Here is a 24,859-nt window from a genome sequence, read left to right as displayed (position 1 = left end):
TGGTCGAGGAGCCCCTCAGTGCTGATCATTGCGCATACTCAAAGGTTTCCTCCCTGCTCTCCAGTCCTGCAGGGTGACCTTAATGTAGCACAAAAAAGCGCCGTACAGAGCTTGTCATAGCCCCATGGTAACAGTCAAAAGCAAAGGAGTGAAAGGAAGTCATGGTATCAAACAGTGAAGACAGACACAAGTGATCACAGTTCAAAGGTATTTATTGAACTTCAAATAGGTTGGTTGAACACCTATCTAAACATAAATCTAAGGATGGAAGCAAGCTACGACCATCAAATAATAAATAACGCAGTCCTAATGGAGTCTGTAAAAAAAGGACCTATACACATAAACGTATTGCCAATCCTTCTAAATACAAATGGTGTGGGATAACAATGTATGCAAAAGGAAAGTGTTCAAGAATGAATATGTCAGGGTGGTTGAGAAGTTGGCTTCCTTTACCCATGTTTTCAGCATGGGGCAAGGCGGCACGTGCAAGCTTTGCACACACTCTGGCTTCTTGGCCACGAGGTAACAGTTCAAAAAATAGGCATCAGGGCCTTTGGCCAAAGTCTCTCTCCCAATGACAGTATCTTATTGCAGAGGCTGTGAGGTAACAAACAAAACACAAACGTTCCTTTCCTTTGTCAGGGTTTTTACATTCACAAGTTCACAACCGGTCTCCCTCGTTCGGGCTCAGACCACAGGTCCCCCCTCGTTCGGTTTCAGACCCCTTTTCCACAATGTTCACTCACAAGTTCACAATTGGTCTCCCTTGTTCGGGCTCAGACCACGGTTCCACCTCGTTTGGGTTCAGATCCTCCTGATATCAGAATCAAAGACTTTGATATGTGCGATGGGTTTTTCACTTCACACAATAGTTCTCATCAATCTACTTTCATTTCTCTCGCCGGGATACGTTACAGAGACTTTTGATTGAGCACATTCATGCTGCCGGACCACTCTGTCAATGGTATCTTATCTTTCCTTCTCAAGTTCAAAAATTCATCAGCAGTTTAGCTTTACTCGTGTCTTTCATCACACACGTTTAACAATGTTCGTTCCAGCGCTCGCTATACAATGTTGTCGCTTGCAACCTTGACTTCAACACAGACCAGTCTTGCATCGGTCTCCCCAACTCACAGTCTGTGTTGATCTCTCTGTTGCTCCTTTGTTCATGGAGCCAAGGATGATACCACAGTGTCCGGTGCTCCCCCTCCTTTCTCAGTTCCATGGGAGGGCCCTCTCAGCACACAATGCAGGATTCTTCAGTCTGATTTCCCAGCCTTACGCTTTCTTGGTCTGGTGTCTTTCTCCCCTCGTTCTGCTGCCAACTCGAAACTGCTGTACCTTTGTGTGCTCTCATCCTCTGCCTTTTATCTGTGTGGGGAAGTTTAATGACAGTCAGGTGTGAGTGATTGTTAGTAGTTTCCTGACCTTGCCTGACCATGGTAGTGGGACATGTCAGGTACACAGCTCGGTTGTGAGTCTGCTTTCTACCAGAGCGGGCTGTCTGTGTGAAAGTCTTCATGCAGGAAAAGGGGGCGGGGGTAGAGTTTCGATATATCCTACCTGGTAGGATGGGGTAAACATGTTACCGGGAAGAGAGGGATACCACGGCTCACCATCAGGTGTCCCACTCCCCGAAGACCCCTCACCCAGGTGATCCTGCCGCACTGGTCCACCCCCAGGGTCTGGATTCAAGGCTGATGGCTGTGCCCTAGCCACCTGAGAGAGAGATCCGCTGGGATTAGCGGGTGAGACACCTTCTGGTTTCTCACAGTAGCACAGCATGACAGAAGGTTGGCAGTCTGTCATTGCATACAGGGCAGAAATCTGGCCCTTCTTTCCGTGGGCCAGATTTCACCTGGACACATCCTCCTCTACCGTTCACGTTGTCTAATGAACATATCTGGCTTTCAGAGCTGAAGCTATATTTTCTCACGATAGAAGACTAAGTATTACTCTACTTTTATCGCCCACTTCCAAGTAAGGCACCAACCTGTCTCACCTGGAACTAAAATAAAGTCTAGCATGATATGACATGGTACACTTATTAGCACATGGAACTCATTATCGACCACCTCACAGCCAAACAGAATTTTTAGAGTGCAGTCAATTTTGACTGGTATTGACTACATTCTGAAGATTTGTTTATTCACTCTTAAAGTAACATATTCTACTTCACGACCAATTGCAAAACATAAATTGTTTCTACCACCATGTGCTAATAGCCCTATTGACCTCAGGATGAATCATTACTACTTGGGATAATGACCCTTCCCAAACTTATGGCCGTTGGGGAAGGGATAATGACCATTCCTCAGTCTATAAGGCTTTAATAATAATCTTTTACATCACGGTGCCAGGACTTTTTAATCTTAGTGTGCTGGTTTCCCTTTCCTTCCATTACCAACAACATTCACCTTTATACACAGTCTATTCTACACTAGGACACTCTCGGATCAGGCTTGGAAGTCACAGAATTGATATTCTGGAGTTTGACTTGAGTTGCAAGGTGTAGAGATGCCCATGCAAATAAGCCACACAACTTCAAGAGTTTCCCTAGAAATCTTTCAAGCCCTCCATGCACGCAACATTACATTGTGTACTTACTAACGATTCTCTGAATCTGCCTTGGAAACACAACACAATTATCACAGCATGTTAGAAAATATCTGTGGCTTCCCTTTTACTGAACCATGGTTCACCAAACACCCATGCTATCATAAAACATGCTTCCCCTCTGCATTGCTACATCCAAGTATTTGTATCATCTACTCCCCGCTTTCCCATATTTGCACCTTTTCTTTCTTCCAGCAGGATAAGGTCTGTATACACCCAGTACAACAATCCATGGACAAGCATAGCCGCTCTTATAACATAACATAACATGACATAACATAACGTAACATAACATAACATAACATTCACATGTTTAAGAATACTTCAGAAACTCCACTACTTGAAGTCACAGTTTAAACAAAGTGACATTTATGCAAGAAAGGGATCATTACAAGTTTGCCGGTATCCAGCCGGTAATTCCGGCGGGATACTGTAAAACTGCCCCTACCATTTCCGCAGTCTGATATCCCAAAATTACTGAAATGTTACATGTGCAGAGGGCCAGTAAATCCCCATTCCAAGTAGTTCTATAAGACTCCATGGAGGAGATTGCCAGAATTATCAGCACCGGTAATACCAGTGCCGGTAATTCTGGTTTTATTTGCGGGTACGGACCTGATTTTCTCTACCTCTTGGCTGGAGGTAAATCAGTACCCCACCGACAAACTTGTGTTTTGCTGGTCTGGAAATATTGCCTGTGCCAGAATTAAAAGGCAATTTTTCCAGACCGGCAAACCTGTAATGAGCCCTGGCTCCAGATTATTATAGGCTTCTTTGACTGGACTTTTAATTGCCCAAAACGTGCTTCCCTGCAGCATTGGTCTAAATGGTTATGTCTACAAGGACACCAAGCTTGTCGCCATTTTGTGATTGGACAGTTGAATAAGGGTGGGTTACTGTCAGTGGGTCTGATGAGTGCAGCTTGTGTCCAAATTATTATTTCAGCTTTTGTTCCACCATGTTTTTGTCTAGTCCTTCCATCCATCCACTCCTCCAGGTCCTTCAGTGAATACCTTTCTGGGCTGCTGGCTTTGAAAACATGTGGGTGTGGCCTATATATGAGTGTTAGCAGATGCTGTGGTCCTTCAGGAGTTCCATGAGGGCAGCATGCTCGTGTGAGGAGGCAGCATTGAGGCAGCTGAGGGTATAAGAAGGGATTAGAGGTTGTCCAAGTGAAGCTTCACTGTCTGTCTGGAGTGTGTGCATGCGGTCGTGGTTCTGGTACGATGAATAGAGTGGTTTGGGAAATGGTAAGAGGGGGACACGGTGGTCAGCACATGCCATAGGGGAGTAAACCAGCAGTGGGAGGTCAAGATTGTATGGCAGACACATCTTGGCACTGCCCATTGATGTCAGAAGGTGAAGAGATGTTTCAGTTCAAGAGCGGTACACTTCTCATGAAGTTCTGAGGCTCCTTTAGGAGTCGACCTAGCAATGGAAACCAACAACCCAGAGAAACAGGTCTCCACACGTCTCTAGGAAGTCCTGGTGAAAGGTCTGGTGAAAGCATAGGAAGGACATCTCGGGGGCAACGCGTAGTGCGGTGCACCACAGGTTCCAATCTCGATCCTGCGGTTAGATACCACTAGCTGGCACGTTATAAATGAACAATAAAATAAAAATAAATTCGATTGCTTTGGCAGTGTTTTTTTCATGAATGGTGTGAGCAGTAGCGACATGTTGAAGGCTTAAGTGTCTATGGTGGAGATTGTGGGCTGCTGTGACTGACTTCCTGTGGGAGCTCCCTGTGAATAGGTTGCCTGGTCTATGTGTGAGATGCAGAGACTTCTACGGCTAAGTTTAGAAATGTGGGCTCGGGACCTTGCGGGAGTCAAGTTGCTACAAAGAAGAATTAATCTAGACATAACGGTCCATGATGTGTCCAGGTTGCTGATGTGATTGGTCAGGTTTGAAACAGTAAAAAAGGAAGACTCAAAGTTTTTTAAAGGTACATCCACGGGTTGTCTTTAATGGCAGTTTCATGCTGTATTGACTCATTGGCCTGTTTTATTTGCGCCTAATTGAGATGCCCTAATGGCACTCGCGGAAGCACTCTCAGCCCCTTTGAGAGGCAGAAGGTCTATTTATGAAATGCTCTCACCCTTCTCAGACACTTGAGACACAAGGATGAGAGGAGCGAAAATAAGAAAGACCAAAAGGTCTCCTCTGTCTCTTGTGCACAGCTTTTCTTTCTACTTTTTCTTGGTCCATCCAACCAGCTGAGTACGATGCCAGATAAAACCGGCCTTCCTGTCGAAAATTGGGGGGAATTAACCAAAGGCAGCATCATATGGTTTGTGTTTTACCTCCCACTTCTTATAGGAGGGTGCGTAGAGGATGCAGGGCATTTGGGAATGAAAGAAAGAGGAAGAAATTGAGACAATTATTTGGGTGGGGTGCAAACTAGAATGGACGATTATGTGAACTGAGAGGTACTCAATGATTGTTGTAAATGGAGATTAGACATTAGTTGATGCAAAAGGGAAAAGCTGGGGATGGACAGAAAGAACAGAAGTATCTGAGACATAGGACATGATGTGGAGGGTGCGAGACACCAGAAATGGAGAATGTCCCATCCTCAAGAGACAGCAAAGTGCAATGTGTCTATACATTTTTGTCTAATGATTATAATCTATTCCCTAGTGCAAAACGAATGGCCTGTCCCATTATAAAATCCTTGTTTATGCCTCCACCCCAAAATCCTGGCAATGGCCTTCTCTCTTTTCATCCACACATGACCACTCAGAGCATGGTGGTTTTGGTGGCACATGTCCCATTACGGTACACCATCTCTGAACCCATGCAATCCTGTGGAAAGTCCCTGGGTTTGCACACTCGGTTCTTCAGGGCCACTGCACAGTAGTCCATAGGCTCCTCCAGCCCGCCGTCCATCCAGCGGAAGCAAATGATGCGCTGGAACGAGCGGCGGAAATTGTCTGACACAAAGCCATACAGGATGGGGTTGGCACCGCTGTTGGTGTAACTGAGAATGACAAAGAGCTGGTTGACCAAGGGGTCAGGAGGGTGGTAGAAGACAGTAAAGAGCTGTGTTATATAGAAAGGCATCCAGCAAACAACAAAGACAGCCACCACCAACATCACCATCCGAGTGATGCGGCGCTCAGACTTCCGCCTCTGCAGCCAGCCTGCCTTGAGGGCCACTGCCCGCATTTTTACCACAATCAGACAGTAGCAGAGGCAGATGGCCACCACTGGAATGAGGAATCCCAGGAGGAATGTGTAAACCACAAAGGCTTCAGGCCACATGAACCTAGAATCTTGTGGCCACAAGAAGTTACAAACCACCCCACCATCGCTTAATGGCACAGTGTCAGCGAAGATAATGATTGGCAGGATGACCACCAGTGACAGGACCCAGACGCAGAAGTTGATAACTTTAGCCACGGTGGGACGTCGATACTTGGCTGCTTTGATTGGGTGGACAACAGCGATGTAACGGTCCACACTGAGGACAGTCAAACAGAATATGCTGGTGAACATGTTGATGGCGTCGACGCTCAGTACCAACCTGCACATGAAGGAGCCGAAAGGCCAGTGTTGCAGGGCTGTCGCTGTGGCCAGGAAGGGCACACTTAGCATGAAGAGCTCATCAGCAATGGCCAGGTTCAGGATGTATATGTTGGTAGCAGTCTTCATCTTGGCATAGCGCAGAATCACATAGATGACCATGGCGTTGCCAGTCAGCCCCACGCAGCATACAATAGCATAAATGGAGGGGATGATGATACGGCCAAACGCTTGGTCATGGTAGAAGGCGGTGGTGACATTGGGTAGCGGCCCATCTGTGGTGTTCGGTGCCACCACCATGGCGTGTCCATTCCCGCCAAGAGCCTGTTATGAGCTATGCAAGCACACACGTCAAAGGGCATTGATCTACATTTTTAAAGCATGTTTGTTTCTCTGGTCACAAGGTCACTCAGGATTTGAAGACTCCTCAGGAACCTTTCCTCTGGACAGTAGGTAATCTGGTCAAAGTGGAGCATGTTAAAGGCTTTATCCCGTGTGCTGTGGCGGCCTCATGCCATGTAGAGGGCTTCATGCCTTAACCATCCATATTCCCAAGTGTGCACTGGATGGACAGCCTCCAGGTCTCAGCAGATTTACAGGCGATGCAGAGAATGTCTGGATCAATTTCTGACAGCGGCCCTGGGGAGAGGCAAAGAGAAAGAGACGTGTTAGTAACCAGACAGCAGGTTCTCGGAGAATGAGACATTCAGTTAATGATTTACTTTAATGCATTTTTATTTTTGTACTGTAAGTGCTTTGGAGCCCTTTGGAAACAACAGCGCAGATATCCACAAGCAAGACTTATTGATCTGGCCGTTTATATACAGAGGGCCTTGCTAAATTGGGTGTGGGGGATGGTCCTCTCTAAAAATGGTCGTTTCCGTTTTCATTGGGCTAGAGCTCTAGCACAAGGGCTGTTTACAAGAGTGCCTCTGGTCAGCAACTTTTGATCTGGCCACAGAGTTCTGATGTTTGTTGTTGGTCGCGTAGATCATACTCTGATGAGCATGGTCTTCTTACGGTGTAATGGTGGAAAACATGTATGCAGGGACATCATTTCACCAAAATGCCAGGGGTAGCGGAAGTGACATCACACAACCCTTGACCTCTGACATCACAGGAAGTGATGTCATTTGACCCCACCCAGAAGTGATATCACCGGAAGCAATGGAACACGACCTTTCACCCCTTGACAAAACAAGAAGTGGCATTAGATAGCATTGTTCCTAAGTACACTTCGAAAAATAGGTTTACAATAACGCTATAATGTGATATACAGTTCATACAAAATGGATCACCCCATGCATCATTAAGATCAGTGTGTATAGGCCCATATTGCCAAATTACTGTGAATGGAAGCAGACGTCCATGGCCAAATGATAATGATGTGTTATTATATAGCACTTACGCTTAAACACTTTTTATAGAACACATTTACATTCAATACCACCCAACCTTGTATTTTATTTTTAAAAAAGTCTTTTTGTTAAAAACATTTTTTAGGGGTAGCAAGCAAGACCACAAGTGTTGCAAGGGAGACCTCAGGAGTCGCAGTTGCAACCCCTAAATGACGTCCCTGCATGTATGGACATTCTTTCATGGTGTCAATATACTTCCCAAATTAAATACAGAACTTGGAAGCTCAATGCGATTTTGACTTGGAGCAATTGGCTTTCATGTTTGACTTGTTATGATCAGCTTTCAGTGGGTCCACCTTTTGTCTCCACTACTCTTCTACTCTGCATTTACCATTAGGCAATTGATGTTTCCATCTGCTACGCTGCTTCTGTTTGCAATCCCAATGCATCGCCACGTAACCAGTTAGCAAGGAATTGGAAAACATTTAGGAGCTCATTTTCTTTGTGGTGTAACCTAAATGGAAGGTAGAAGTGTCTTGAGTAAGGCTTTAATGCCTTACATTCCCACCATGCCACATATTCAATCATTTTTATGGCAGAGAGGAGGGGCAGAACGCAACTTGCGTTTTGCAACCTTTCTTTGTCTCCGGTAGGCAAATGTTCTAGAACTTGCGCAGGCATGGCTTTTCATGGCAGCGCTAATGCTGGAGTTCCCTTTGGGGTCTGCCTGCTTTATGCACCAGAATAGATCAGGCGTACCCCCTAGGGATCCATTGAACACACTGATTGCAGGCAGTGTGTACAATTACAATTAAATGCTGCCCAACATGCTCGCATGTCGGACAGCATTTGTGTGTAATTGCATGTAGGGTCAAAATTGTGAGCACCACTTGCCATGTGAGCATGGCAAGTGCATGTTAGGCAAAGTTTACTCACTTTGCACAGTGGAGTGCAAAACAGGGCAAAAGGCAGTGTACACACATGAATGTCGCCTTTTTGCCCTGCAACTTTGCACTCCGCTGTGCAAATGACATAAATTTGGCAGTGGGAGCTGTTTGCATTGCATTGCTAACATACCGGCTCCCTGCCATCAAATTAGCGCCTTAGTGCCACACAATTTAAATATCTACTCTCAATTACCCAGCCTCCCCAACGCGATGAACAGCGCAGTGTGACATAAATAGATTGTGGTCACAGACTCGTGCAAATGATTTACAATGACAAATACTGGCATAGATCGATTGTGGCTACAAGCCCTGCTTCATTCAAGTGATTTACAGTGAGGACTACAGGCATAGATTGATTGTGTCCATAGCCTCAGGCAAGAGTTTTACTGTGATCATCAGTGGTACTGATTGAATGTGGCCTCAGCTTCATAAAAGTGATTTACTTATTATAAATCACTTTGATAGAGCTACCACTACAATCGATGCCAGTAACGGTCACTGTAAATCCCTTTAATGACCGGCATAGATAGATTGTGGGCATATCTTCTTGCAAGTACTTTGCAATGACCATTGCAAGAATAGGTTGCTTGTGGCCGCAGCTCCATGAATATGTTGGAAAACACTGGTGTAATGTTGGTGGCAGGGCATTGGATTTGTTTTATGTGTTAGCCTAAAGAACCAATTGTGAATTGTATGGCTTTAAACCCCATTTGTTTCAGAAATTGTGCTGTAGAATGCACCATTTCATCACATTATTCAAAGATGTTTTTGGGCAGAGAACCCCACCTCCCCCAACACTCCTGGATTTCTTTGGGCTCCCTCGCTACACTCAGTTGCTCACACCAGTCATGTGGGGATATATTTAGGCCCCTCCACTGAAATTATTCACTGACTCTGACTATGAGTCATTTAGAATCCGGCGATTCCTAAGGAGCTGCCTGCTCCTCCCCCAACTCCAAAATCTGCTTACACCACTCTGTCTCTTGGCTGCCTTTTCTGGCTTTGGAAAGGGCTTTTTATTTGTAAACTAGGCCCGTTTTTTTTCTAGCCTTCCAACTAACTTGATAACCAGTTGGGGCAGATTCTGACCTTCTCTGGGTACACGTCTGTCTTAGTGTTTGGGTCTAAAATCGAATGGCACAGTGTCACGGCACAGCATCTACTGCACAGGCTAGCCACCTTTGACATGGTTGCCCATTCGGCTCTTTACAGAGGCAAAAGGAGGCCAGTGGCAGGGCCTTTGGCTTTGCCTGGGCGCCCGCTTTCATGTTGCATACATCCCAGGAAGGTATGATCCACTCTCTGCCTCTGAGCCACTTCCACTTAATTGTGAAGTCCCCCACAGCTCATCATTGTCATTAATTATTTTGAATATTTAAAATTAATCAGTAGACAACCCAGTCCACTCGTTCAGGCTCAGGTCTATTTATTAGTTTGTAACAATTCTTCACTGCAGACTTTGTTCGAAGACTTCAGAGAGCTGCTGTACAATAATTACATATAAAAACACTATTATTTAACACACTTCCCAATTTAACCAGAACACATTATTTCCATAAAAACAGTTCTCGTGACTGTTTAAAAGCAGGCTACATACAGTTTTCACTGAAATACTAAAACTAATATTAAAAGCTCGAAATAAAAACTTTGTTTCTGTCATCGCTAAGATTCCATAACCAGGCCTTTACAAGTTATTTTTAAAAAAGTCTTTAGTCATATGTAAATCTCTTGGGAGGGTTTTCCATAATTTTACACAGCCGCCGGAGAAGAATCGTCTCATAGAAAAACCCTTTAAAAAATGGGCACTTCCAGATTGAGGGATTCTCGACTCTGCAATCCTCTTAGACAACCAGACATGTTTTACTTCAACACATACACTACCCAGATTCTGCTCTGGCTGTTCGGAGACTGTGCCATGTGTGTTCCAATGTTGGACCTGCCTGTCGGCAATCGATGAGTGCGTGTCTTGTCATCAGCTCAAGAGGAATGTTTGGAAATCCAAGTCCTTCCCGGTTGGTGGTGGCAGAGACAGCATTTTGAACCACTGGGCCCTTTCCCTTCTCCTGCACTTGCAGTTAAGAGCCTGGGAGCCAAGATTGACCAAGAATGTTTCCTTGCCCCACAGATCAATGTCTTGGTTAGCACATGCTGGTACCAACATGGCATCTTTCATGGGATGCTCCCCTTTCTCCTTTGTGCTCACATGTCATTGGTGGTGAATGCCTGCATTTCATCAGGGGTGGATTTTGGCTATTCTATCTGCATAGGTTGCCCTGCATCCCTGATCCAGTGCATTCAGATGATGCAGAGTGCAGAATCCTGACTTCCTCTGGGTGTACCCTGCTGGCAGCATACTTCCCATGAATCCCACCCGCTTCATTGGCTGAGCGTGGAGCCCTCCATGGCTCTTGCCCTTCTTAGAATGGAAATGATAGAGATATATCCCCATCATTGAGCCACAGTTATACCCATCTGCAGGCAGTTCTTATCTTTCACAGGAAAATACTTTGAGGCTCTGCCTTTTTGATTATTGTCACCACCAAATCTGGAATGCTTTACTTTGCCGGTTATGTTCCATCGAAGACCATTTTTCCTTTTAACCACTCCTTTAAACACACCTATTCTCCCTATTACCACCTTGTGCTTTAATCTCGTCACCTGCTCCCTACCAGTGCCAGGGGACCCTTGCATGCTGCCATAACATGACATAACATAACATTACATAACACATAGCATTTGCTTGACTGCATGGTGTATGAATTTATATTCGTTTTTTGTGGTTTGCAGATGATACCCGAAGGCCCAATAATTTAACTATGTACCACATATTTGATCAGTAATGGAGGCAAAAGGCAGTGTACTGTACAGAAGCCAAAGGAACATCATACAGACAGCTGACACAGCTTAAAGTGGAATAAGTAGATTCTTTTTCAAAGACCAGGTGGAGGCTTCTTGAGATTTTTTTCAAAGCCTACAACCTGAAGCACTGGTCTGCAACTTTTAGTTTTCTAGATGTTTTGCACTACAACCTCCATCAGCCTTCGATAGCACAGTTAATGGTGAGGGGTCGTGGGCATCATAGCACAGCACATCTTCAGAGGCACATGTTTCAGAAAGGGTGTAGGCTCTTGGCAGAGTACACAATGGTTTTATGGCTTGCAAGTCTATGTGATTTGTTGCAGTTATTTTGTGTGTTAAAACGTCTAGTTCTGCATTTTGGTGTGCGGCCTGAGATGTCCTGGAGACCGGAGCGCAGGAAGTTCTGTGTAGTAGGCAGTGTAATGCAAATTTGGTTTTCTGTTGGGTGAAGTGTCAGTCGAATGCTGAATGGGGGGGTTAGCATGGGTGGATTTTCTTAGGCCCAGCATCCCTTCATCATCCAGTTGTGGTCTATTGCTAATTGAAGTATTCATTGCTGCATCAATAGAGGTCACACTGCAATAGACCAGTCTTTCTACATTTTTCTGGTGTGGTGTGAAAACTATGCATTCCACATGGGTCCATTTAGGACTGAAATGAAAACACTAAACGGGATACTCCTGATATGGCCAATATTGTTATAAAAACTTGTCTGGGAGGTGTGAGTTCCTCCTGCATCCACTACCAAGAACCAACTGACAACTTCAAAGGGGGTAATACAAATCTTTGGTCACGGGCTGTGGGGGATAAAGTGTCCCTCGCACAGAGGGGGACAGATCTTCCCAATTGACATTAAAAGACTGATTCCATTTTTGGGCATTTTTGTACCAAATTAGAATGAGAAATAATTTTGTTTTATGCCATGTTTTTATGTGATTTCCAGGTGGTTTATAAGAGCTAAAGTGTATTTTCCTAGGACTTTGGGGAATGAAATGGCCAGTTAAGACTAGTTTCTGGCTGCTCGGAAGATGTGACAATTATAAGATTTGATGGAAAGATGGAAGGTGAAATTAGGAACATGCTTGATCATTTGCAGAGTCTTAACTGTTATGCATTTTATGAAAATGACAAAAAGATGCCAAAGGGCCATGCTACCTTGTACAGAGTTAGTGATTGACTTACCTAATTCCCGATGACCCACTCAAACTGCATATCTATGCATATCAGGGGCTAGTAGAAGTATGAAGTTATGAGACATAACTGGGTTTTGTCAAAAAGTGGCCAAGAGAACAAAGAAGGATAACAAATGCAAATAGACAGACAGCGCTCTCCTCCCTTGATCCAATCATACCATGGGGTGCAGAGAGGAATGGTAAACTGTCCTATCCGAGGGGTAGGGGTAATTATAGAGTACTGCACATAGACTGTAAAGTGAGTGATGCCATTTGGGCTATATAAGGGGGACTGTACTAAGTCAGAAGACACACATGAAATCTGGAGAGAAAGGAGAAGGAGGACGGAGAGGAGGTGACTGAACCATACCATCTTTGAGAGTGCAGTGACCATACCCCTTGCCTAGCTGTCCAGAATGTCCTGTGATCCAGCTGGCTTTCCAGAATCCCAAACCAAGGCTTACTTTGTAAGTAGCAAATACCTCCAGCACTAAATTGCATAAACCCTTCATTTTTATATCATTGCACCCATTGAAACCACCATTGAAAACCTAATTGAAAACCCAATTGAAAACCTCACATTGCTAGGGTAATTTAGTAACCCTCCCATAGAATAATGTGTGTTTAGTCTGTGTATGTTAGCATATTCCCTTTGGTAAACCTCTCAGTGTCAGTGTAAATCGTTAGCATATTTTTAAGTAAATCAATTAATTACCTCATTGAAATTCACGGTACAAGTTGATTAAAATTCGAAATTAACCCCCATGTCCCTGGTGTCTTTCTTTAATAATCATAGTCATTAAAGTATTGCCTAAAAAGAATTAGGGCCTCATTCCGAGTACGGCGCTAACCAATGGCGCTATTAACGCCTTGGTTGACGCCGTACCCGGACCGGCAGCGCCTTGGTGGATGGCGGAATTACCGCCCCATTCCAAGGTTGGCGGGGCGGTAATTCCCCATTCACCAAGGCTCTTCCCCATTCCCAAATGAGCCCCCATAGGGCTCAATGGGAATGGGGAAGATGCAAATAACGGTGACCGTTCATTACGGTCACCGTTATTGGCTTGGAGGCCCCTTTGCGCCCTCGACTTTAACACCTGCTCAAAGCAGGCGTTAAGGGCGAGGGCGCAAAGGGAACCTCGGAGTATGGCGGTAAGGGATTTCCGCCACCGGTCTCGTTAGCGGTGGCCGCTATCCCTTACCGCCATACTCGGAATGAGGCCCTTAGTCTCTTTGTAACTGAAAACCGAATTTGCCCGTGTATTGTTGCATTACCCCATGAATTCCTATTTGCATCTGTCCTATAAAAAACCCAAACCGTAGTCCCATTGACAACATTCCCTTTTCCTACAAGTCTATCTGTTATGTGTCTCTGTCTGTGTAAATAAAAACGATTTTCCTATTCTGAGCTATACCCCTTCCCTGAGCTGCTTGTCATTGTAAATCCAGTGTAAAATGAATTTCCATTTTCCATTGTATCTTTCCTTTTGCATTTGCTTCCTCCCAAAACCAATGTTCCTACTTTATTTCTACATTGACCTGGTGTGCTGCTTAGTAGTTTCTAAGCATCCCTATCTCCTCAAGTGTAGCAACACAAATTTCCTTTCATTTTGTCCCATAGCAGTTGAGAGTAATAATCAAAATCCCATTCTGCCATTTTGCTCCAAAAACAGGTTTTCCCTTTCTTTGCTGACTTCCCATCTGGGGGTGGTGGGCTGCACTCTAAATCTGATTTGCTCTCTCTCTATCCCTACTCCTTGCCACTGCCTTGCATTCAAAGGAATCAAGTTAGCTGTTTGGGGGTGAGTGTTGCAGGGGGGAGTGCTAAACTGTTTGTATTATCTCTTTCTAAAATTGCTCTTTTTCTGTGTTGTCATTAAAGAATGTAAGAGTGTAACAGTATATCTTTACCAAATGGTTTGGTAGAGATTAGTGAATTGTGTTACCACACCATTAGTGGCTGTGAAATTGTTTGATTTTCCTTTTTAATTAAATAATAAATTAATAAATATCTTATTGATACACAATGGCCTGATTCCTGGTCCATTGTGACACGGGGTGTTTGTGGAGATTAGGTGCGAGACAGTTAAACGGCCTACTCAAACAGAAGAAAACCTGTAGTTTATTAAAAATAAAAAGCACTTTATTGTACGCCACATTCATTGTCGGGGAAGGAGTCCCAGGCTGGAGTGTGCCGTGTAATAAAACCGTGACACACAGCACATCTGCAGAGGCACATGTTTCAGAAAGGGTGTAGGCTCTTTGCACATTGTACAATGCCTTTCAGCCTTGCAAGTCTATTTAGTTTGTAGCAGTTATTTTGTGTGTTAAAATCTCTAGCTCTGCATTTTGGTGTGCGGCCTGAGATGTCCAGGAGCCCGGTGCGCAGGTAGTAGGCAGTGTAATGCGAATTTGATTTTCTGATGGGTGAAGTATCAGTCGAATGCTGAATGGTCGGGTTAGCATGGGTGGATTTTTTAAGCCCAGCATTTCCTTCGTCACCCTGTTGTGGTCTATTGCTAATTGAAGTATCCATTCCTGCATCAATAGAGGTCACACTGCAATAGACCAGTTTACTCTTTCTACTTTTGTCTGGTGTTGTGGTGTGGAAACGAAGCATTCCACATGAGTCAATTTCAGGCTGAAATGAAAAGACTAAACGGGAATTCTCCTGAGTTGGCCAATATTGTTATCATGGCTGGTTCTTGCACCACGGCGATTGGCCAGGGGATGCGAGCTCCATCATTCAGAGAATGTTAGTTTTGGACCCATTCAGGCATTGGCAGCTCTTTTGCCTACCTTCTCTGATGAGGGAGAGGTCCTTCGTTTTGTTGGCTTGGTCTAGGGGGCACAAAGGCCATTTCTCAATCATTAGGTGGATCTTTGTTTCATCTCCTTATTGGGAAACAGAATTTTCCAACTACTCGGTTCATGAATATATCGAACAGGAAACCTGACATTGCTGATCTCTGATCCAGGGGTGTGTCTGCAATTCACCCAGATTAACTGTTGTGCGGTATCTCAGCATGAGGGCTGGGTGCACTGCATAGGGTGGGTGGATGTTTAGCCACAGGGACAGGTACATTATGATTTACTCTCTGATAGGCCCCTACCACTGACACGTCTAGGAAGATTGAAGCTCCTACATCAACACGATCTTACCACATGCACTTCAGCCAACATAGGGCCACACCCCTTTCTGAGTAAGATGTGATTATGCAAGGCAGACTCCTTCACATGTAGTTCAGGAAAAAGTAATGTAAGAGCACTGGTGAAGATATTGTGAACAGTAGGAATATTGGGGGCTTTGGGGTTTCTGCAATGAAGGCACTGCGACTGATGTGTGGGTGGTGAGTGGTAGGAGGGAGTTGGGATTCACTGATCGTGAGGTTGCTGGCGATGGGGTGTCTGTGTTTTATATTTTCAGATGAGAAGCACTGAAAGTATGTGGGCATTTGTTGAATGAACCAGACTTTAAAAAGCTCCTCCTTCTGATAAGAGTGGCTGCAGAGAAGAATTGTGAATTTACCTTTCAGCCTTCTTCACAGTATTTGCTCATTCCGATCAGTGAGTGACCCGAAACGCCACAAATCTGACTACCAGCGCATAACCCTGGAGAATCTGTCGGCATGCAATCTGGGAAAAAGAACGACAACCCTTGCACAGAGGCACGGAAAATCCATTCACATGCAGGTAATTTGAAGGTAACAGGCATTGCTTTAAGTGTGCCAGGCTCAGCTAGGGCCATTTGCTGGCAGTCTTCAGAAAGTGGGGCTGAATCAGGGTCCTGCTAGGGCCCCCACAGTCCCACCAAATCACAGCGGGACACATAATCCCACCACCGCTGCAGCCACGACGGGAGATGCGTCCACCATGATCAAGTCAGGCAACCTGTGACTGACAGAAATGCCAGCCAGCCACAGTATAGCTCAAACAGCAACTTGGTGGTTGGCACTTCTGTCAGTCACTGTAAATTCCTCTCGTCAACCCGCACAAGGCTTACAAACCTCGGAGAAGGTCACGAGAGGAAGCTGCAGTGCCAGGCCAGCCATGATGAAAGGGTCTGGGTCTGTGCCTGCAGCATGCTGCTTTGTACCGCATTTTGCACTGACCTGTGTGTCCCTGCTGCATCGGGGTATCCAGTCCGCTGTGCACACCATGAGGATCTCGCCCGACCAATGAAAAAGCGCGAGAAGCTCCAGGATGCTAAATCACTTGCGCACAAAAGCTCAAACTGGATTAAGGCCCTTTCTCAACCCCTCTGCCATCCAAGCCTCTACTGCCCTCTTCTGCCCTCTTAGTAGTTCTCCTATCTCTGCACCTCTTCCTCCCCTATCCCTGCATCTGTCTTCTTCCCGTCCTCGACACGAGGGAATGCAAGCACAGGGATCTATGTTATTTTACCGAATTTAAAGTTCAGTGAACATTTGTTTACTGAACCTTTTTTACCGAAAAAATATTGCTTGTTTAATTTTCATTTTGGGGATCCCCTTGAAACACCCTGTTTCCCTGTGCTTCTAAACCCTCTCCAACCCCCTCCCCACTCCTATTTACCCCTTTATTCCACCCCCATATACATTTTAATTAAAAATTAGATATTTTTTCAGTATTTCCGTTTCGGTAAAAAAGTTATTCTCTGTTTTCTGTTCGGTAACATCAGTGGATACCGAAGCATAGTGCCAGCGCATGTTCGCGAGTAGTAGCCTGAACTGGTGAGTAGAAACGTTGCCATTCTCAGTGAGGCTTTCTTACTGGAAATTCACTCACTGCGCAAATCTCTTGGGCTAGAGCTCCTGTTGCAACATGAAAGAATTCTGGGAGGTATAATCCGGGGCCGTGGACTGCAGTGTGGCACTGCACCCTACTGGCTTTTGGTTTCCTCTCTTGTTCGCTGCATGCAGGGCGAGAGGTGGTTATCAGGGCCCTGCATAAGTGCCTTGCTGAGGTGGCACCATCATTTTACAAGACCCACATTCCCAACTGTTTAGACAGTAGCCGAAAAATGTACAGTGCATATGGGTCTTATAATTCATATATGCACCAACAATATTTTAGACAATACCGCTATATGCACACATCTTGTATTTGGAAATGGTGCCCATGACTCCTAGAACGGTACTCGGGGCATCCACGATTACCCCAGTGGCCAATAAGAATTGCCATCTGAACTGAGACCAGGTTATTTGAAAAGTAATCTTTCGTGTCTGGGAGCTGAACAATCTAGGGTCCTTGCGGGCCAGCCAATGGCAAAATCAGGAATTCCTCACACACTGGCAAAAGACACACAAACGGCTATGTGCAGCTCTCATGATCTGGGCCATTCCTCAGCAGGGAGTTGGAAAGTGCAGGGCAAGTAGGTTTATGGCTGGTTGGTTAACAGTCACTTCTAGCAAATAGTTTTTTTTTCTCCCAATTGGGTCTTGTTCTCACACCAGGGTGGCTGTATGTTGACATTGCTTTTTTATGTAGTGTGATACATTAAATAAATACGTTTTGACAACCCAGACCACTCCTGTGCCTTCTCTTACATGTGCTTCTTTAGGCCACGCCCATCAATTCTTAGTCCACGCCCGCCAATTATTACACCACACCCATCATGCAAGCCAGGCCCCCAAATGAGAGCCTCCTCTAAATTTCTTGCCCCACTTCAAGCTTTCGCATCAGCACCCTATTATTATTAAATGTGCCCGCCCTGTGGGTGCATTTAATAACAATAGTACTCCTGCCGCACCATCTCCCACTACGCCAGCTCGAGGGAGCCCTTGAAAGTCTTGGGGGCTAGTGGCACCCTGGGTGGTCGCCCGGCCCGGTCTGCCCTAAGGCCGGCCCTGAGCACACCATGAACAACAAAAATGCTCTTAAAAATAGGCTTAAAACAGCACACTTAAAATAACACATGCAGAATACAGTTCAGCGCAATAGATATGCACAACAGGCACAGCATACAAGCCCACAAGGTGAGTATACCATGACAACAGCAATAGGCTCAAAGAAATACATGCAAAATAATGCACTTGAAATACCGTGCACACGAACAATCTCCAACCTACTAAAACACAAGTCTGCACCAGCCATGGATTGTGGGCACTTTCGGGTTCCCCTTGAATGCAGATACGTCATGTGCTCTTGAGGCAATCTATTTAGAAACAGGCCCACACACATATTGCATTGTCTCTTTCCCACTGCTAATCTTTGGTTCTGATCTCATAACACCAAGAAACAATTGTAAAGTTTAGTAAAGTTGCCTACATTTATTGCAAAAAAATAATCCCTGAAATCCGCACATTGGGAAAGTCAGGACCAGCTTAAATCAGACACTGTATATTTTTAAATACTAATAGCCCACTAGCCATGGTCGAACCTTGGCCCTCGGCCGTGTCCACTATATATTTTTAAACACTAACAGGCCACTAGCCATGGTCTTCAGTCGGGCCCATAATGTGCCCACAGTATTTTTTAAATCACTCACAGGCCACTAACAAGGCCTTTGCCCATTGCCAGTAGCCACGGCTTCCGGCCATGCCCACTCTACATTTTGAATCACTTACGGGCCACTAGCCTTGGCATTCGACCATGATCAGTGGCCACAGTCTTCGGCCGTGCCCACTGTATATTTTCAAACACTAACAGGCCACTAGCCATGGCCTTTGGCCATGGAGAGTGGGCACAGCCTTTTGTCAAGCCCACTGTATATTTTCATAGACTTTGAGGCCACTGGCCTTCAGCCGTGTTCACTATATATTTTAAAACACTAACAGACCACTAGCAATAGCCTGTCGCCGGTCCTACCATGAGCAGTGGCCAAAGCCTTTGGCTGTGCCCACTGTATATTTGAATACACTTATTTTGTATACTCTTTTTTTTCTACTTGTTCCCTATAACCAACTCTACAATAGCAATTTATTACAAATAGCTGTGGTTATCTGTAGCTGTTGGATAACTGTGATTACTGGAAAAAACAACAAATAATCCTGTTTCCCTGGACACCCAGTCACTCACCAGGTGCCCTTCTCCTCCTGGCAAGGTTTCCCCATGCCCACAAACTGAAATGTCCCTCCATAGCCCTATACTATTCCCCCCAAACACTTGTTTTTCCGTGTGACACACGTTCATTACCAACCTTGTTTTCTTTTTATTGCTGTGGTTTTTTTACCGAATAACTGCGATGGCTCAAAATTGTTTATGGCCTTAACTTGGTCCCTAGCCCACCTCCAACTCTGACATGGTGTCCTCCCCTGGGCACCTCCCGCCTCTAGCCTGATACCATATCACTGTTTTTCCACCTCCCAATGTAATTTTTCTGTCTTTTCATTTTTGGGTAGCATCGTGTATAACCGCTGTTATCTCACGCATCGTTAAAAAAAAGATGCAAGCTTTTTCATTTCTGCAAAGACTCTCTTCTGGAATGCACAAAGGGAGCTATCTCAATTATTTTGGGAGAAGGGGGTACCCCCTTCTCTGTCAAATATAATATAATTGTACTTGATTCAATAACCCCAGGCCCCCAAAGGATCACGAGTCAACGCTTTGAGCCAAAATGACTTTGTACCTGGTCCAATTCTGTCCAGCGGTTTTTGCTGTGTGCTTGAGCAAAACTTGACCTTTTTTGTTTATGGGAAAATGAATGGAGACTAGGCCAAAACTGAGTTTTTGCTTTTGTTAATAACTGTTTATTTTTTAAGTGGGTCATTCCCAAAATATCCAGTGTGAGGGAGGGAGGGAGGAAGGCAGGGGGTGGGGGCGTGCAGACAAGTGGGTCTGCAAACTGTCAGCCAAATTTGTCATATGTGTCAAAGGTTATTAGCAATTATGTTTTTTGATTTCGAATGGTACTCGGCATGCAACTTAACTATAGTGCGGCGACCACCCCACCATAATAAGCATATTTGTATATATATGTATATGCTGGCTCGGTTGTTTGTTTATATAAATATGCCCCATCCAATCTGTTATTTAGCCCTTACGTTTCATCCTTTTGCCAGACTAATTTGTTTTCATTTTGTTTCCCTTTCTTTCATTCTTTGATGTTTTGTACAATCCTTTTTGTAGGTGACACATATTATATTTTTGTATTATTCACCTTATTCCTTCTGTGCGTACACCAAAATGGCACCTCCCCACTGCATTCCAATACACTGCTCAATGTTCACCTCTTTTCTCCTCACAGCCCCAGGTGACACTCCCCATTTTCACATGGGTTTCAAGAGGTGTAGACGAGAAATGACTGCCCTTCCTCCTCTGGTGATGGACAGATAAACATGTCACTCAGGGCTCTTGCCCTTCCCTGGTCCAATATTACAAATATGAGAAGGTATTCACTTAAACAATTGTATCATCCATACCCTAAGCAGAGACAGTGAGGATAAAAATGATTTGAGCCAAGTATGACAAAAGCAAATGATGTAATCTCACTTATGACACCCATAGCTACATAAAACACAAGGCAAATATGCATTTGTCACAAAGTTACACAGGCATTAGGTCAAACTGTGTTTAGATGTGAAGAATGTTACCCACACTCAATAGACACTAGAAAAAACATATCACAAATAATGTATCAGCAGAATGTAATGCAGAAATAATTTCAGAATATAGCCCATGACATAAAAATGCTACAGAAAAAGGTGACCATTCCTTTCAAAATGGATGCCGCAACATGCATTAAAATAACACAGGCCTCAACGCCTCATGGAAATTCAAATAGTTAAAAACATATAAATACAGAGTTGCGTAGAGCTCAGACAAATAGTTAGCAAATCAAGCGAGGGTGATTGGGAACAGGGGGAGTCCAGGGCAAAAGCCAGGTACATGAATTTAGCAGTATTAAATGGTAGGAAAATATGATTCTAGCGATGCCATGGCAGAAAGGGAGTCTTAGACTAAAAGTTGGTAGTAAGTTAAAAATATATAAGGATGAAGTAGCCAATGGAAACACAACAGCATGCTTTATGTTCTTGCTGAGTTGACCAACAGCCTGTGTCACCCCGAAGCTGCTTCTAATTAGCTCTAAGTTGCAACACCAATTCCATGATGATGATCAGCTGAAATATGAGATCATTGTGGGAGGAAATAATGATGCATTTCAGGAAGCATTTATGGCCAATGAAAAAGGACAATGCATTTTAATCATTGAAACCTAACCAATTATATCGTAAGGTTCATGTTCGAACAGAATTGATTTTTCATTTATTGTATTTCTGTGAATGTATGTTGGATGTAGAAGAACATTTAGACTTTCTTTTGTCAGCTGTACCATAGTTGATTAAACAAACGCTCCAGGATAGCCGTGGAAAAAAATGATAATGGGCCTCTTTCTGAGATTGGTGGTCGTCATGGGGCTATTTGCACCATGACTGCCACCAATAACGGGTCCGGCACCGGTCTAGTTCAATAGGGACTTACCAGTGTAGTCCGACCTTTGCGGGACCGGTAAGTCCCCATTGAAAATACCATTCCCCATTCCCATTTGAGCCCCCATAGGGCTCAATGGGGAGGGCGCAAATAACAGGCTTGCGCATGTCAAGTCTGTTATTTGCATCCTGGTCCCTTTGCGGGTCCCGTCCATAATGCCTGGTCAGACCAGACGTTACTGGAGGGACCCGCTAAGGGACCTTGTAGTAGGGCGGTAAGGGATTACCGGCACCAGTCTCCTTACCGGTGCCCAGTATCCCTTACCGCCCTACTCGGAATGAGGCCCAATGTCTCTCCTAGTTGCACAGTGTGTGTTTCTATACAAGGATGACTGGCTGCATTGAGTTATGTCTGAGAAGTGACCCCTATATAGGGTCTATCCTTTTCTCTGCCATTTTCTCGATGAAGTGGATCAGACTGCATTGTTGCAGAAAACATTCTTCTCCAGACCACTCTGTCTCCCACCATGTTTTATGAAGGAAGCATTCCTGAGCTCTTAGTGATCATGCTTACTACATGAGACGGGCCTATGCTCTTATCTGATCACCACCCCCACTCCCAAACTCATGGCAGGAGACTTATGTACCATTCCACATACAGTTTAGAGTGTTCCTCTTCATTTCACTGCAGCTCAACACAGGGGTAAGGAATTTTCTGTTTGCTGTGCTCAATAATATTTTGTTTGTTTTATTTATTTCTAATGCACACCAAACAAGGAGGTAACAGGGCGCAACAGTTGGAAAATGCAAGGCTTACATAGTTTCAGGTACATTCACAATATAGACAAATACATGTACAGGTAAAGTTACTACCAGTCAAGGGGTAGGTAGAATGTTCAGCTTATATACAATTCATATATACAGAAATTATACAGTTAGCAGTAAAGTTCCACTAATTATTTACAAGGATAGGCAGCGTCAGTAAAGTGTAGTGTTGTGTATGCAAAAGGGAAAAGACTGCCTAGCTTACAGTCTGGTTGAGAAAAGTGATATATTTCCTTCTAAATTGAGAGTAGGGCTGGTCTGCTCTCAGGTCATGCGGCAGAGAATTCCACAGTTTAGCGACCTTCACGGGAAAGCTATTGCCACCAATCTTAGTAAGCCTAAATCTTGGAACCACAAGGCAATTAGCATTACCACTTCTAGTTGGTCTCTTAGAGGTTCTTCTCGTCAGTTTGTCTATTAAGTAGCTAGGTGCAACATTATTTCAGGCTTTGTAGGTCAGAGAGGGCATTTTTAATTGTATTTTGTTATAGGTGGAAAGCCACTTGTATTGATGTCTAGTTGAGGCAATGTGAACTCTTTTTTGTTTATGCCTAGAGCAGCTCTTAGAGCGTTATTTTTCAAAATGTGTAATCTCAGAATGATGGCTTTATTGGCACCACTCTAGAGAGCATTGCAGTAATCCAACCTAGAGAGGATTAGAGCTTTAGCCAGGATAATGTAACTTTCATTTGATAGAAATGGCTTGCCAGCTCTAATAAGCTTACAAGTGTAGGCAGTAGTAGAGGCCAGAGATTTCACCTGTTTATCAAAGGACATGGTAGAGTCAAGGTACAAGCCAAGGGGTTTTACCTCTTTGGATACCTTAATGATGTTTCCATCAATGGTGAATGAAGAATATTTATGTCCCAATTTATTAATATTGGCATGAGTGCCTAGAATTATAAACTCAGTCTTATCATCATTCAGACATAGACCGTGTGTGGCCATCCATGCCTGAATGATGAGGTATACCCTATTCACCAACGCCAGGTCTTTACAGTGATCCCCAGAAAGTGGGAGGAGAATCTGTGTATCATCTGCATAGTTAGTGTAGGTGATACCCAGAAGGTTCAAATCATCAAACAAGGGTTTGGTGAATATATTGTATACAGTGTGTGAAACGCAGGAGCCCTGAGGTAAACCACAAAGGATCGGGGAAGGGTCCACCACTGCCGAAGGGGAGAACACCCTCATAGTTCTCTCGCTCAAGAACAATTCTATCCATTTGATAGCCTCAGTAGAGAAGTGGGCTGCTGTATCCGGATGCTTGCAAAGGACCTTGTGATCCACCTAGTCAAATGCAGCTGAGAGATCAAGTAATAGGAGCAGTGCTGTCTTCCCTTTATCTCTCAGCTCATCGATCTGTGTTTTCAAATCAATCAGGGCAGTTTCTGTCCCATGTAGGGGGCGAAAGCCAGATTGTCTAACTCCTAAAAAAAGTATTTTCAGTAGAAATGGTATTCGTGATGGGGCGGTAATTAGTAGCAATGAGTGGATCTAAGGTTTGCTTCTTTAGAAGTGGGAGGACCCAGGATTATTTTAAGTTGGCAGGGATGGTGCCATAGGAAAATGAGGCATTGACCAGTTTAGAGATAAATGGGGAAGGCTCTCTAGCAGCATCTTTGATAATCTGTGCTGGGCTGATATCACCTTTACAATTAGATGGTTTAAGGTATAAAATGTTTTTTTCAAGCTCTAGAACAGATGTTTTAGTAATAAGGAATCTATTAGTCTGAGCAGTTGGTGTAACACTAAGTGGGATAGAAGTGGCGAAATGTGGTAGATTCAGAGAATCTTTCTTTAATTTTATTTTGTTTTGGAGAGTATTGATTTTACTAGCTAGTGCCTGTCGAATTTCTGAGCACCAAATTTTATTTTTGTTGCATATGTCTGGTGTGGAAATTGGGGACTCAAGTTCTTTTAGTATGGAGAATAGTTCCTTCATACTAGAATTAGATTTATGGATATGTTCATTATAGGAGTTCTGTTTTGTCTGGTAATCCTCATTTTTGTAGTGTGCAGAAGTGGTTGTTAGTTTATTTTTGTTCTCAGTGGAGGGACATAGTCTCCAGGCTGTTTTGCACTTTCTCTTCAGAAGACGGAGGTCTTTTAACTGTGGGGTAAACCACTTGTTAAGGTGGGCTTTAGCTTTAGTTGCTCTTAATTTTAGTGGAGCAATTTTGTCCAATATGGTAAGCATGATT

The 24,859-nt window shown here is 44.2% G+C and overlaps 1 protein-coding gene across 1 annotated transcript in view; it reads right to left on the bottom strand.

The window, feature by feature from the left end:
• Window positions 1–215: 215 nt before the first annotated feature.
• The window catches only part of LOC138567061 (somatostatin receptor type 1-like), a 163,513-nt gene continuing 138,869 nt past the window's right edge, over window positions 216–24,859 (bottom strand). Inside the window, exon 2 of the mRNA XM_069644899.1 lies at window positions 216–6,783. Within this exon, the coding sequence (XP_069501000.1) occupies window positions 5,359–6,444 (1,086 nt within the window). The 5' untranslated portion in view covers window positions 6,445–6,783 and the 3' untranslated portion in view covers window positions 216–5,358. The remainder of the gene's footprint in view (window positions 6,784–24,859) is intronic.

Source organism: Ambystoma mexicanum, chromosome 2p (genome assembly GCF_040938575.1).
Source record: "Ambystoma mexicanum isolate Mex_15411 chromosome 2p, UKY_AmexF1_1, whole genome shotgun sequence".
NCBI classification, from domain to species: Eukaryota; Metazoa; Chordata; class Amphibia; order Caudata; family Ambystomatidae; genus Ambystoma; species Ambystoma mexicanum.
This window is presented reverse-complemented; position numbering and strand designations above follow the sequence as displayed.